Below are 12649 nucleotides of genomic sequence, written 5' to 3'. Positions count from 1 at the left end.
TCAGCAGCCCTGGACAGCAAGTAATCCAAATCATGATAGCAGGCAGGGAGAATATGTCCCAGTATCCTCCAATCCATGAGACTGACACAAAGCATAGTAGAGTGCACTGGATTAATGATCTGTGCCTTTATAATGTTCATCTTGCCATAATTTGTGGTCCCTTCCAACCCTGACAGATTCTGATCTGTTTTAGCAGAGGACTTTAGAGCCCTAATGACTCAATGGTTGGACTTGATGATCTTGAAGGTCCCTTCCAACCTAAAGGATTCTATGGTTCTACGATAATGAGTCAGACCAGCTGTCCTTGGGGCAGCCATTGTACAGTGACAGCTGTTGCCTGAAGTAATAAAACATTTTTATAAATGACAGCTGTAGAATAATTTTCCTTTCTAACACTTGCTCTGGTAGCTCATCTTTGAAGCAGGAGAGGCTACAGACCTTCCATCAGTGTTTCCTTTTTTGATAATCGTTACTATGGCTAATGTCCTAAAAAAGCAGTACCAGAGCATAAGAAACGCCCTCCTGAGTCAGACCAAAGTCCACCAGCCCAGTCACAGAAGGGAGTGCCCCAGCCCCATCACTTTCTGCAGTTCATTCTCCTCACACTCCTCTAGTTCCACAGCTCTTATACAAAGAATGACAGAGGATACGCTCAAGACTGTTCCTCTTGTTACCTCATTCTGGATCTGTTATCCCTGAGTTTGTGGAACCCCTTTTTGAACCTGTTGCCACAGTCTGACTTGAAACTCTCCTGAACACGTTTCAGAGGTTTACAGCTTGATAAGTAAAGGAGTACAGACATGGCAGAGGTGGCTGTGGCCTGGGGATCTCACACACCTCAGCAACTCACATTCTGCCTCTGTGTTACACAGGGTCAGAAGAGAGTGGCACACTGAACTGCTACATTTTGGCTAGAAGCAGGTAGACAGCAGAAAACTTGGAGTGATTACATGTGGTTACCAGCATAACAATCAGCTGGATTTGATTCATGTCACTGTTCACTGCTTTATGACTTGGCTCCTGGCCCCAGTCTTGTCTCAGTGCTGTGAATTCAAAGTCCTCTTTCAACAGTATGGAAAAATATTTCATATTATAAGCTTGACATTTCCAGTCATTTAATTTCATGGAATACTGTTTTGCAGCAAGTGAAAGAAAACCTTGCACGAATTCAAGGCTGCCTTTCAGAGCTCCGTTTGCTACCAGGAGAAGGCTGTTTCCCACAGGGGGGAAATGGAGTGGTACAAGCTGTGCAGGATGGATTGCAACAGTTCAAACAATACAGCAGACACACTGCAGCAGGAGGCTTAACAAATAGTTCTGTTGAGGTAAGAAAATGTTGGGAAGGTAGTGGGAGCCATCCACTAGACTTGCCACTTGTTAGCACATTATGATGAGTCTGTGGTAGCTAAGGCCCATGGGAGGGAGAGAGGAATTAAGAAAATAAGCCCTCAAAAACCCCTCCAAAATGTGTCAGCCTCTGAATGTTCATGGAAGCTAGACAGATTCAGGTTTGAGTTGCTTACAGACACTGACTTCAGAATAAAAAAAAAATTAATTTAGTTTCTAGGCATTTAAGATCTGATGGTTTTCTTTAGCTTATTTTCATTGCTTTCAGAGAAGAGCTATGTCAAAAGCAAAGACATTGAAAGTACTTTTGGACATGATTTTCCTTTCAGCCTATAGCTGTGTTCTGCAGTTATGTCTTGGTCTTTCCCTGATAGAATAGGATGTTTGTACAAAGGTCCCCATCACACCTGAAAGCCTGTCCACAGTTCACTCACAGTGAGCGCCTCCACTGGGTTAGCACAGGTACTGGAAGGGGTACTGAGGGCTTCCAAAAGGCACCACCACATCATACTCGCCTATCTTGAGGAAACTTTAGCTCAGAGTTTAGTTCTGTGGACAATTTCAAGGGCAAAGGACTGCTCTCCAAGCCAGCAATCCTTTCTTCCACTTCTGCATGTTGCCTAAGCCTAACCTATGGATGAAATTCAGTCTGCTACAAATGCCAACAAAAGGTGGTTTCACAGACCTATTGGGATTGAAGGGGTGGCCTTCATCTTCCATATGAGAGTGACTAGGCACCATCAAAGCAGCCAGGAACTGTGCAGAACAGCTACAGTTCTCAGATCTTTGTTGAAAAACAAAGCCAGTGATCACAGAAGGTTATTTCACCCTTACAAAGGGCCATGTTTCTGAAAAAAAGGCATCTTTCTGCTTCAGATACCTCAGCAACAGAGATTTTGTTCATCATGAGCATTTTTTATGCAAAATTTGATTTCCATTTCCTTTTCTCAGAAGGCATTTGGATGGTTTTGCTCAGATACAGTATTTTGAATAAAGGAAAAAAGATACACTTGGAAGTGAAGTCTAGATAACATAAGCCAGTTAAAGCAGGCATTTACCTTCTTAAATTCAACTGTATCAGGTTGATCATGTGTTGGGATCGAGTACTTAACTTCTTCCACAAGCATTTTCTGTTAGTCCACTGTGAAGTAGCAATTCTGTTTCTGTGGTACCTTAAGGCATTAGTGAAATACTGGCCCAGGTTGCCCAGAGAGGTGGTCGATGCCCCATCCCTGGAAACATTCCAGGTCTTGTTCCAGATGTCCCTGTTCACTGCAGGGGGGCTGGACTAGATGACCTTGACATGTCCCTTCCCACCCAAACTGTTCTGTGATTAGAACAGAGAGGTGTTATTTCCATTGAACCCTAAGGCACAGACTAGAAAAATAAGCCCTTCTTGATCTGATTTTTGGAAATCTCTAGTTCTGTCTGTTTCTTGATGGATGAGCATCAGGTTCTACCAATGCAGTTTCTTCCTTCTCTTTCACAAGCTTCATGCTTTAGCTAAGTGCCCCCATAAGTCAGTTGATCCAAGTATTTTGCAGTTAAGATTTGATATAAGACTTAGCCAAAGTGTTTGTTATTCACCAAAATTTGATGCTTTGTGTCTCGTGTTGGTGCATCCGTGCCCGATGAATGCAGTCGGGCACAGGTCTCGGGCAGCTTGGTGGGAAGAGACAGGAAGGGCAGGACAAGACTACATGAAGCAGTAGGATACTGGAAGCTGTTAATGAAGTACACGCATACGTGAGCAGAAAGGCAAGCACTCAAGAGGCATCAGGGTTATATAGAACACTTTCTTTGGCATGAAAACACAATGGCTGGTATTTATAGTACAAGAGCAACACTGGCAATTTGCTTGTGCAAATCAGGCGTAGTCTGTAGGCAGATGTGCATTTTCCTAACAGTTAAACCACAGAGGCAAGAATATTCCTAGCTGCCTAATAAACACAGGAGGCAGACTTTATTAGAACCTGCAATCATTTAAAATATTTGTTAAAAGTATTAAAAATTCTTACTTTTTTGTGATCGTGATTTCAGAGGGAAAGAACCACCAGCATCAGTGAAGCTCTCTCAGCAGCTGCAGGGCAGGCAATGTGGCCAGTCTGCAATAGGAAGAAAAGCTTTCTGTCCCACCTCAAGTTAATGTGGAAGGTGGGGGCATCTGGTAGTGATCTCATCAGTTCCCACCCAAGGCTGGCCAGATGCTGGGTGAAAATCAGTCAGGAGGGTCTTTCTTGCCTGGATGTGGACATCAGCCCATCACGTCAGTCCCTAACCCCTGAACTGTCACTTCTGCTGGAGTCGTTTCACATCTTTGCAGCAGAACTCATTTGTGAAGTGCTACTGCTCAGTTTCCCCAGATGCTCCCTACAGGACATTTGTTATCAGCCTTACCTAAAATACCCCTTATCCTTTATTTAGAGTTATTAAACAGTCCTTTGGTGCAGTGAACAGATATGCTGAGAGACTCACTACTTCACCATCATTAAAAATCAGGCAAGGTCAGAACTCAGAACTTTCTCACCTAACTACTCTTCCAGGGTAGAAGCTGGTGTTGAACGTGCCTGACATGCTTCTAGAATCTGTTGAAGACTGTCAATGATGAGGCAACTCTTTGCAGTCACTTAATTTTACATCAAAACTGAGAGGTGGAACTCACACCTGCTGTTGCTCTCCTAAGAGATATCTTTAGGATAGACTATATACTTCTTTTAAAAAAAGAAAAAATCCCATTCAGCCCTCAAGTGAGGTCAAATTTAGTCTACTTGAACTAGAATTGATGCAGTAACAGGAAGTCCCTCAGCAGGCCTCAGACAGAATCCCTCCTACACACACAGGCTCACTGATGCTGTTTGCAAAGCACAGAACATAACACAGCTGTGGGTTGTCCATCTTCTTCCAGCAGTGGCACAAAGCCCATTGATGTTCCTGCAGTGAACCTCTCAGTACATTTCATGTTGGCTTAGATAGAAGCCAAAGTGCAAAACAAACAAAAAATAATTAAATCTCTTTTTGAATAGATATTTTAGCAAGATTTCTCTCCTCGCTACATAGTGAGACCTGTGCTATTGAAACAGACCAGACATAATCGCCTGGCAAGAGAGGGTTGGGGAGAGGCAGCTCTTGCACACTCTGATTTGTGTTTCAGATCACAATTTTGACTAGCCAGGCCAGCAAAGAAATTGTAAAGCAGCTGGAAAAGAAGTTAAAAGATATAGACCTTATGAGTCTGCGAAGAATACAAGTCATTGAGGTTTTGAAGAGAGACTTTCTGGAGCCTGAGGATGTGGAACAGTGCATTTCAGCAGAAGACCCCAGCAGCAGTGGTGAGTATAAGAGACAGGGTCCTCAGGGAAGTTATGTCTTTGGGCAGCAGGACAGCTCCTAGTTTGTGTTTTTGTCCAATATATGCCACTTTGTGACATTTAGTGTCACTCATGTAAGGGGGAACTACTATGACTGGAGGAACAGCAAAATGTTTGTACCACAGCACTTCTCTGGGGCTTTATCACACTGAGGCAAAACAAGCATATAGACTTCATTACTGCATCTCTTGGTGTTATCCAAAACTTACTTAATGTGCAGTATGGATTTATTGAGGGAGTAAAGAGAGAAATGCATAGAGTTTGTAGGTATAACACACTCTCAGATACACATGCCCTCATACTGCTGAACACCACCCTGGACCACTGACTGGCTGATCAAAAGTTCCTTGGTGCAGGCAGAGGCAACCGAAATCCTTGGAGCAGATAGCCAGGAGAGAGAAGCAGGCAGGCAGGAGGGAGGGAGGGAAGGAGAAGCAGGCAGGCCACTTACAGGGACCATTTGAAGAATTACAGTCATTATATTAGTCTTAGATTATTTGCCATGTGGAGAGAGATTAAGGAATTTCTGTCTTTTTTTTTTAAATCTTTCTAAATGTAGGAGCAGATGCATAGTGTCATTTCTGCAAAGTAGAAATGTTAGCACATAAAGAAAAGATTTCTCATTGCAGATGGATGTAGCACTGTATTTTAGCCCCCAGCTGGCCTGGCAAACACACTGGGGAAAAAGGGCTATTCTGCTATAAATTAATCTTCTGGGAGTACCTGTTTCATGTCCTGCCTGTATGGTGACACTCTTAACACTTCCAGGCTGACTCTTCCCTCTGAGTTTACAAATGGGTTTATTATGTCTTACACATTTTGCAAATTGTTCATCTTTCTTTTTTTTTTTTTTCACTTTTACTTTTTTTAATGATGTATTTAATCTGCTAGACTTTATGCTAGTTTGTCATTTGGACGCATCATTGAGTTATTATTTGGAGGCATTTGGGGTTAAAGGGTTTTATTTTTGCAAGCGTTTATGACCTCAAAAACTCTGCTGTCCAGCCTATATTTCTCCATTCTTAAATGTTGTTGCTAGATCATACACATTTGCCCTGCAGTTCCACCATGGTGGTTTAAATACTTGCTATATGTCCTTGAAAACATTTTTACTTTCTCCTTTCAATTTCTTTTAAAAAAACCTCTCAATTTTATGCATTTCACTCATTTGAAATTATATGTAATGGTGCTGGATAGTTTTGACTGTTGCTGTATCTGCAAGGATGGATGTTCTGCTGTGGAATTGCTGTGTTACCAAGCAGCACCTGAACAGTAATGTCAAAACAAGCCCTGAGTGTTGCTCAGGTCCAGTTTGAGTTTTGCTTCTGTTGTTCTCAGGTCTGTGACTAGCTGCTCCTTTAAACACGTGCTGAGGCTGCTCAGTGTATCAGTCGTGGGGCCGTGTTGCAAAGTAACAGTTAGCTTCTGTACAAGGAGCAGTTCTTTTCATCACTATCACAAAACCCCCCCATTAACGTAGCTCGTCAGTTTTGCAGTCTCTTATTTCTCTTAGCATCATGTATTCAGTGTCCCTTGCTTAGGGAAAAGGAGGAAATGGCTTAAAATTGTGAGAAGAGTCTCTGAGGACAGTGCTAAGATGACCACAGAAAGGATGGTTTGCATCAGTCACAAGTCTTCTGAAGATGATAGCAGCCAGTCCACCCACCTGGCTGATGAGAAGGGTTTTGGTGTGGCCTGTGGAGCATCTCAGCTTCTAGCACTGTCCTTTTAAGAGGGTTGGCATCACAGAGACATGCTGTGATTCCTGTAGTAATGCCTTCTGAAGCACTTTTTATGTGGAAGACTTGAGGGACTAAGGAGATAAAGTGCAGTGGAAAATGCAAAGAATGTTCTTTTCTATGGCTGAAAATATTTTTGATTTTTCACATTTTCCTGCAGACATTGAAATCCTGGGAATGGACATCGACGTGCAAACCATAGAGGACAATGCCATCAGCTTGGAGATGCTGTTTAAAACTTGGCTGCATGACTATGGCACAGAGAGAGAGCACCTCCATCTCCTCCTGCCATCAGGAGGCTTCAGCCATGCCCCTGTACTCAGGACCACCCCAAGTACTTCATTCTCTCTCCCCCTCTGCAGGGAGCTCCTAAGCCCCACATCCTTAAAGATTACCCAAGCCTGTTCTGTGGGCACGTTCCCTCACATTTAGAGACTCAGAAGAGGTCTCTGGGGACTTTGAAAGCTGTCTAGTGCTTCTGTTGTCTCAAGCTGAGAGGGGCCATTTGCTTAGAACACTTCTAGGTTGCTGCCATGTCCCATGGCTGGTGATGCTATTTTTGGCATCCATTTATTTTATTAATCTCCATTCTGCAGCAAAAACATGGCTTGAAAATAAGCAAATTTGTAGCCTACTGGGTCGAGGTAAAAGAGGCCTTACATACTGAGAGCCAAGGACCTTCTGGCTCACCTCTATAGCCCTAAAAATTGTGTGCCTTGTGTTTGATACTAAAAGCCCGTGGCTGAGCTGCACTTAAATAAAGACTGTCTTTATTTAAGACTTGGGTTTTATTTATATCTATTGATTTAGCACTAAAATAGCTAATGTTCTAGCTGGGGCTGCAACTGTTATAATAATTCATGGGAAAATTTATAAGGAATATGTAATTTTTTGTTCCTTTACTAGTCAAAGTCCAAATCCCTAATCCATCCTTGGCTGAGCACTGAAAACAGCTGCAGCAGACGTAGGTGTTTCCTGCAGGTTGTTGTACCTGTACTGCCCCGTGGCACTGCCAGGGGGACCTGCACACCCACTCCAGCCTTCCCGCTCTGTGGGCAGCTCCCACCACCCTCACAGCAGAACCACACTGCCCACCTGCTGACCCAGGGCCAGCACAGGCAGTGATGCTGTTTTGTGAAAGGTGGATTTTCCTTCATCGTAACGTTGAATTTCATATGCTACTGAGACAAACCATGTTATACTGCAGTCAGGTTTTCTTGCTTTCCCACACTCAAGAAATCTATAGAAGGCCAGAGGAATTGTCTGCAGCTACATATCATGTCATACCAGAGCTAGCATCACCTGTGTGCTGGGTTTTGACACACACACACACACACACACACACAGAGATGGAAAAGCTGGCAGGAAACATGTGGCCCTGAACCCAGTGTGGCACTGGGAAACATGCTTCTGCTCTCTCTACAGCTGTCTGCTAATTGCCAGAACTGGAACCTGCCTGCCCAGTTACCAGCCAATCCTTGTTTCATTAACGTGCCAGGGATGTGGCATTTCCCCTGGTCTGTAAAATGGGGATAGACAGTTGCCTTGTGTCACAGGCTTTAGCATTGTTCTTCCCTTAATAGTTGCTGTTGCTAGAAAACATTAACTTGGTGTTTGTAAGTGCTTTGAGCATGCCATGTGCTAAACATTGCTCTTTCCAGCAGCTGAAGCCAATGTCTTTCTCCTACCTAGTGTGCCTGAAGTGTGATTTGCAGGAGAGATTGCTCGACCCAGCTCTGCTTTCTGGGATGGCTGATGGCACCGTGAGAGCAGCGGGTTTGAACCCCCCCTGCCAGATGGCAGCCTGGCCAGCGACAGCGCTGTATAAACTCCAGGTTGTGAGGTAAGTGTTGTTAGGGGCCTGGTGACTGGAGGGCTGGTATAGCAGCAGCCTTTGCTCTTTCTGTAACCTAGTAACACCACCATAAAGCACCAGGGGACCCAAAGTGCTAGTGAGCACAACTCTGATGTAAGGTGCCCTCCACCCCCATAACTCTCAGTGCTATGGAGTAGCACATCCCACACATGCAGACAGGAGGGCAGGGGCAAAAACGGCGTTAACATGACACCAGCACTTTATGAGTGTGTCTGTGTTTAGTCCATATCTGGGGCTAAACCACAGCAGTTGCTCTGTCACCCATGACCCCTCCCTAAGCAGAGAAGGGAGATTGGGAAAAGGAGAGAAGACCTGGGAGATGAAATGAGAACAGATCTAGTGAAACAGACAAAATAATACAAATAGAAAGCATTCAAAGTTACACTCACATGCTGCAGTCACAACAGACAGGAAGACATCTTCAGGAGAAGGAAGAGGAACAGGGTCAGGAGAAGCCTAAGCAGGAGGCCCCCCATCCCCAGCAAACTTCCCCCTTTATACTGAGCATGACGTTTCTGGTCAGGGATACACCTGTGAGCCACGTTCGGGCAGCTGCCCTAGCTGACTCCAAACTGCTAATGGCCTGCAGACCATGGCTGGCCTGGAATTCTGCCCCAGAGAAACCAGGACAGAGATAACACCACAGATGTTATTCGTGGAACAGTTGTTTCCTTCCAATGTGAAGTTCTGTAGATGGCAGCCATTGCTCCATATGTGATTCTGCTGCTCTCTCATTACCTAATGAGGCCACAGCAATTAATTGGATGTCAGAACCTGAGCTAACTAGTTGACTAGTAGTAAAAAAGCAAATAAAGCCTCATATAGTGCTGTGTGACTAACCATAAGAAGGTATTTGCCTTCCTGCCAGCAGTCTATGGCTGGGAAACAGCATAACAAGAAGAGTGATGCTCTCTAGTGTCTTTTCTGAGCTTTATGTATTGTGTCATTTCTGACCAATACAGTTGTTCTTAAAATGACTCTCATCCTGTCAGTAGCTGAAGAGCACTCAGTAATTGTGTATAAATGGGCCCCAGACAAAGCACTGAAGCTACTGGGTAGCGCCATGTCACAGAGCAGAAAGGTGCCATGTACAGGAGCACCACGTACCCTACAGTCTGTAGTGGGGTCTGTGGGGAGGTGTTGGCTCTGGGCAGGAGCAGAGCATGTGCCTGTTTAAGTAAAGGATAAGCATGATCCTGTAAAAATCACATAGGAAGAGATGAAATTGCCTGGGTGAGTTTTTGCCCAAGAGGCCAGATCCACCATTGGGTTTGTATACAAAAGGAATGAAGACTGGATTTGCTCCTTCGCATGCTCTTGTCAATGCAGATACAAGGGAATCTGGAAACAAGCAAGAAATCCTCTTTTCACTGCAGCTGGACTTTCTGCAGGGTTTCATAGTGACGGACCACAGCAATACAGACATTAAGTGCTTGTAGCAGCATTGCAGCTGGTACTGCTGTAGCCTCCCAAGCTGGTCATCTCCCAGGGTAGAGTCTCTTTGCTGGTTTCATGTTTCATGTGCTTCATTAACACGAGCTGTGTATTTGCAGGGCTCTGAAGTCTGAAGGGGTCTGTGAGTCTGTACTGTACGGCCTGCCTTTCATCATCAAGCCCACAAGCTGCTGGCAATTAGACTGGGATGAACTGGAGATAAACCAGCACAGTTTCCATGCCCTATGCCACAGTCTTCTGGTGAGTGTGTGAATATTGCAGTCCCACAGGGAAGGGTTGACACAGAAAGGAATAGTTAGTGCACATCTAGTAAGCTCTGTCTAGTCTGCACCAGAAAACATGTTTCAGAAGCTGCAGCTTCATCTCATGGGCCAGAGTTGGGCTTGTAAATCCTTCCAGCCAGTGCATCCACTGGAAAGATGCTGCAGCACATCAAACCTTAGGGAAGACTCTCTGGCCTATCTGAAATCCAGTGTTTGGAGGTAGGAAGTGCAAAAGTCAGGGTTGGACTCAGACGTGCACCTTTAGCTATGAAAATAATTAACCAAGGCTTAGGATGTGAAGGACTTCCCATTACTGACAAGTCATGAAGCAAAATTGGATGTTTTTCTTAAAAATTGTTTTGCATTCAATCAAAAAAGAACCCAATCAAACAAAATACTATCCTCAACTATAATGCAGAATAGTGTTCTTATTCTGATGTGGATGACTGCCTCTGCTCCTGAACCCAGGAGCTCCTACAGCTGAAGGAAGCAGCTGTTGTTCACAGCCAGTTTTGGCTCTTCCCATTTAGAAAAGGAAGTGGATGCTTTTGGCTAAATGTGAGCCACAGAACACGAGTCCAAACTGGAACATCGTGGTGCATTCCTACTATGTCATTATTCCTTCCGACTCTGCCACTCTACTTGTCAAAGCAGTTGCCACCAGAGAGCTTTTGTTGCCGTCAACCTTTCCAGCCCTCCTTGCTGAACATCCTGAGAGCGTGCACGGCCCTGTAGAGGTAAGGCACGGACAGCCCTGCACAGTATCTGTGGAAAAGATCCACACTCCCTGCAACAAAACCCTCAACACTAAAACCAACAAACCCCCCAAGCAAACCCCACAGCCTCTACCCGTCACATCTCGTGGCCACTAGGTTCTTTCTTCTGTTTGAGCAGAGTGCCCTGAACAGCCTGGAAGTGGAAGTTGCATATAACCCCTTGCACCTAAAAAGCAACCTGTACAAACACCTGAAAAGCATGTTGTACAAACCTCTGCACAGGCAGCAGGCCCAGCACAGGGACCAGCGACCGGAGCGGCATCAACCCAGGCAGGTCCGTCTCTTGCCTTTGTCTAGCCTGGGGAGTCTCTGTTCTGCCCTTCTGATCGGCACCCGACACAAGGGCTGAGGGCAGCTCCCGGTGCCCTGGCAGTATGGGGAAGGCAGCATGTGGCAGGGGCAACGTCCCCGTGCAGCTGGCAGAGCAGAGGGGTGGGTGCAGCATAAGCCCACGCAGTTGCCGGGGGGGTGCTGAGCAGCTGGCACAGGCGGGCACTGCTGGATGGTGTGCTGCTGGACAAGCCAGCACCTCCTTCCACCATGTGTATTTGTGTTTTGTCCCTGTGTTACAGCATCAGAGCAAAGCCAAAGCCACAGTGACACCCCTTCTGATGTCTGCTTCTCCTGTCCACACATTCAGACCAGCCGCAGTGAGAAGAGACTCCTGTGAACGCTCCCTGCTCCCCAAGGAGTACGAGGAGTTCCTGCAGTGAACTGCTCACATGCAGTCACTTGCCATCTTGCTCAGCTGCCAGGCCCTTTGCACGGGCCAGAAGCGATCAGGCAAGACACAGAGCTTGGCCTTGGTCAGACAGGCACTTCCTATCGTTTGTTCCTCCTTGTTGTTCTATGGTTTTGTTAGTCACCAAGTCAGTCTGCAGGAAGTCTGCAAATCCAGGGCCCTCTGTCCAGAGCCAGCTCTCCCCTGCAAATCCCAGTATTTCCATCCTTGTCAGCACGCATCACCAGGACACCTCCAATTTTGGTGTCTGAGACCAGGTTAGTACAGGCCACGAACAACACATTGCTGTCAGTGGGCACAGAGGAGCTGCAGGCGGGGCAGTGAGGAAGTCAGACAAGTAGGCAGTAACGTCAAGCTGCCCTCATCCTGCCGAAGCTTTTTTGAACAGGCATAAAACAGAGCTTTTGAATTTTATCTTAAAGCCCAGAACACTGCCCTCCTGGCAGCAGCACTACCCTTGATGATCCCGATTTGCTTGCTCCCCTAATTGGTCCTGCTGTCCAGCTCATGAAGGGGTCTGTAGCAAGTGCCATGCCAGTGTAGTGCCCTGGCTGGCTCCTACACAGTGACAGCTCACTGCAGCTGGAGCTGCAGCACAACACCGTTCTCCTAGCCAACTGCTGCTTGGATGCTCTCCTTTTTGTGGCCCATCTGTGCCTATGGGGATGTTCTGCAAGCCAACGTGGCAAGTACTTTTTAGCAGGGTTCAGAAGGTGGGAGAGGTTGGCCTGGAGCTTTTCAGAGAGCTTCTGCCCCGGGCTCACATGGGCAATTGCCTGTTGTTCGCTGCAGACACAGGCCAGCTGCCTCTGGCAGGGCAGAAGCTGGGGGCAGCTCAACTGAGCCAAGACAAGGGGGTCTCACAGGGCTCCCTGGGTGCCAAGCACCAGCAGGGGGTTGTGTTCTACTTACTGTATTCTGAGAAGCTGTTTCAAAATAAAGTTACTCACTGTAACGTTCACGTGCTGCCTGTAGTTTGTAGTGTGCACTGATGTCCAGCCTGGAGGTCATCACAATACCTTGTGCCCCAGTCAGCACAGAAAAGTACCTGTGAGCCTGACTCTCATACCCCTCAATTCCCTG

General features: G+C 46.0%; 1 protein-coding gene across 1 annotated transcript in view; it reads left to right on the top strand.

Annotated features, from left to right (window-relative positions):
• The window catches only part of M1AP (meiosis 1 associated protein), a 14825-nt gene extending 3288 nt beyond the window's left edge, over positions 1 to 11537 (top strand). Inside the window, exons 2-9 of the mRNA XM_008938315.1 lie at positions 1143 to 1325; positions 4499 to 4673; positions 6615 to 6788; positions 8147 to 8297; positions 9884 to 10025; positions 10579 to 10785; positions 10943 to 11098; positions 11397 to 11537. Of these exons, the coding sequence (XP_008936563.1) occupies positions 1143 to 1325; positions 4499 to 4673; positions 6615 to 6788; positions 8147 to 8297; positions 9884 to 10025; positions 10579 to 10785; positions 10943 to 11098; positions 11397 to 11537 (1329 nt within the window). The remainder of the gene's footprint in view (positions 1 to 1142; positions 1326 to 4498; positions 4674 to 6614; positions 6789 to 8146; positions 8298 to 9883; positions 10026 to 10578; positions 10786 to 10942; positions 11099 to 11396) is intronic.
• Positions 11538 to 12649: the final 1112 nt, after the last annotated feature.

Source organism: Merops nubicus, unplaced genomic scaffold, assembly GCF_000691845.1.
Source record: "Merops nubicus isolate BGI_N331 unplaced genomic scaffold, ASM69184v1 scaffold12224, whole genome shotgun sequence".
In the NCBI taxonomy this organism is placed as follows: domain Eukaryota; kingdom Metazoa; phylum Chordata; class Aves; order Coraciiformes; family Meropidae; genus Merops; species Merops nubicus.
Note: the sequence above shows the minus strand (reverse complement) of the source record. Positions and strands in the feature narration are given on the sequence as shown.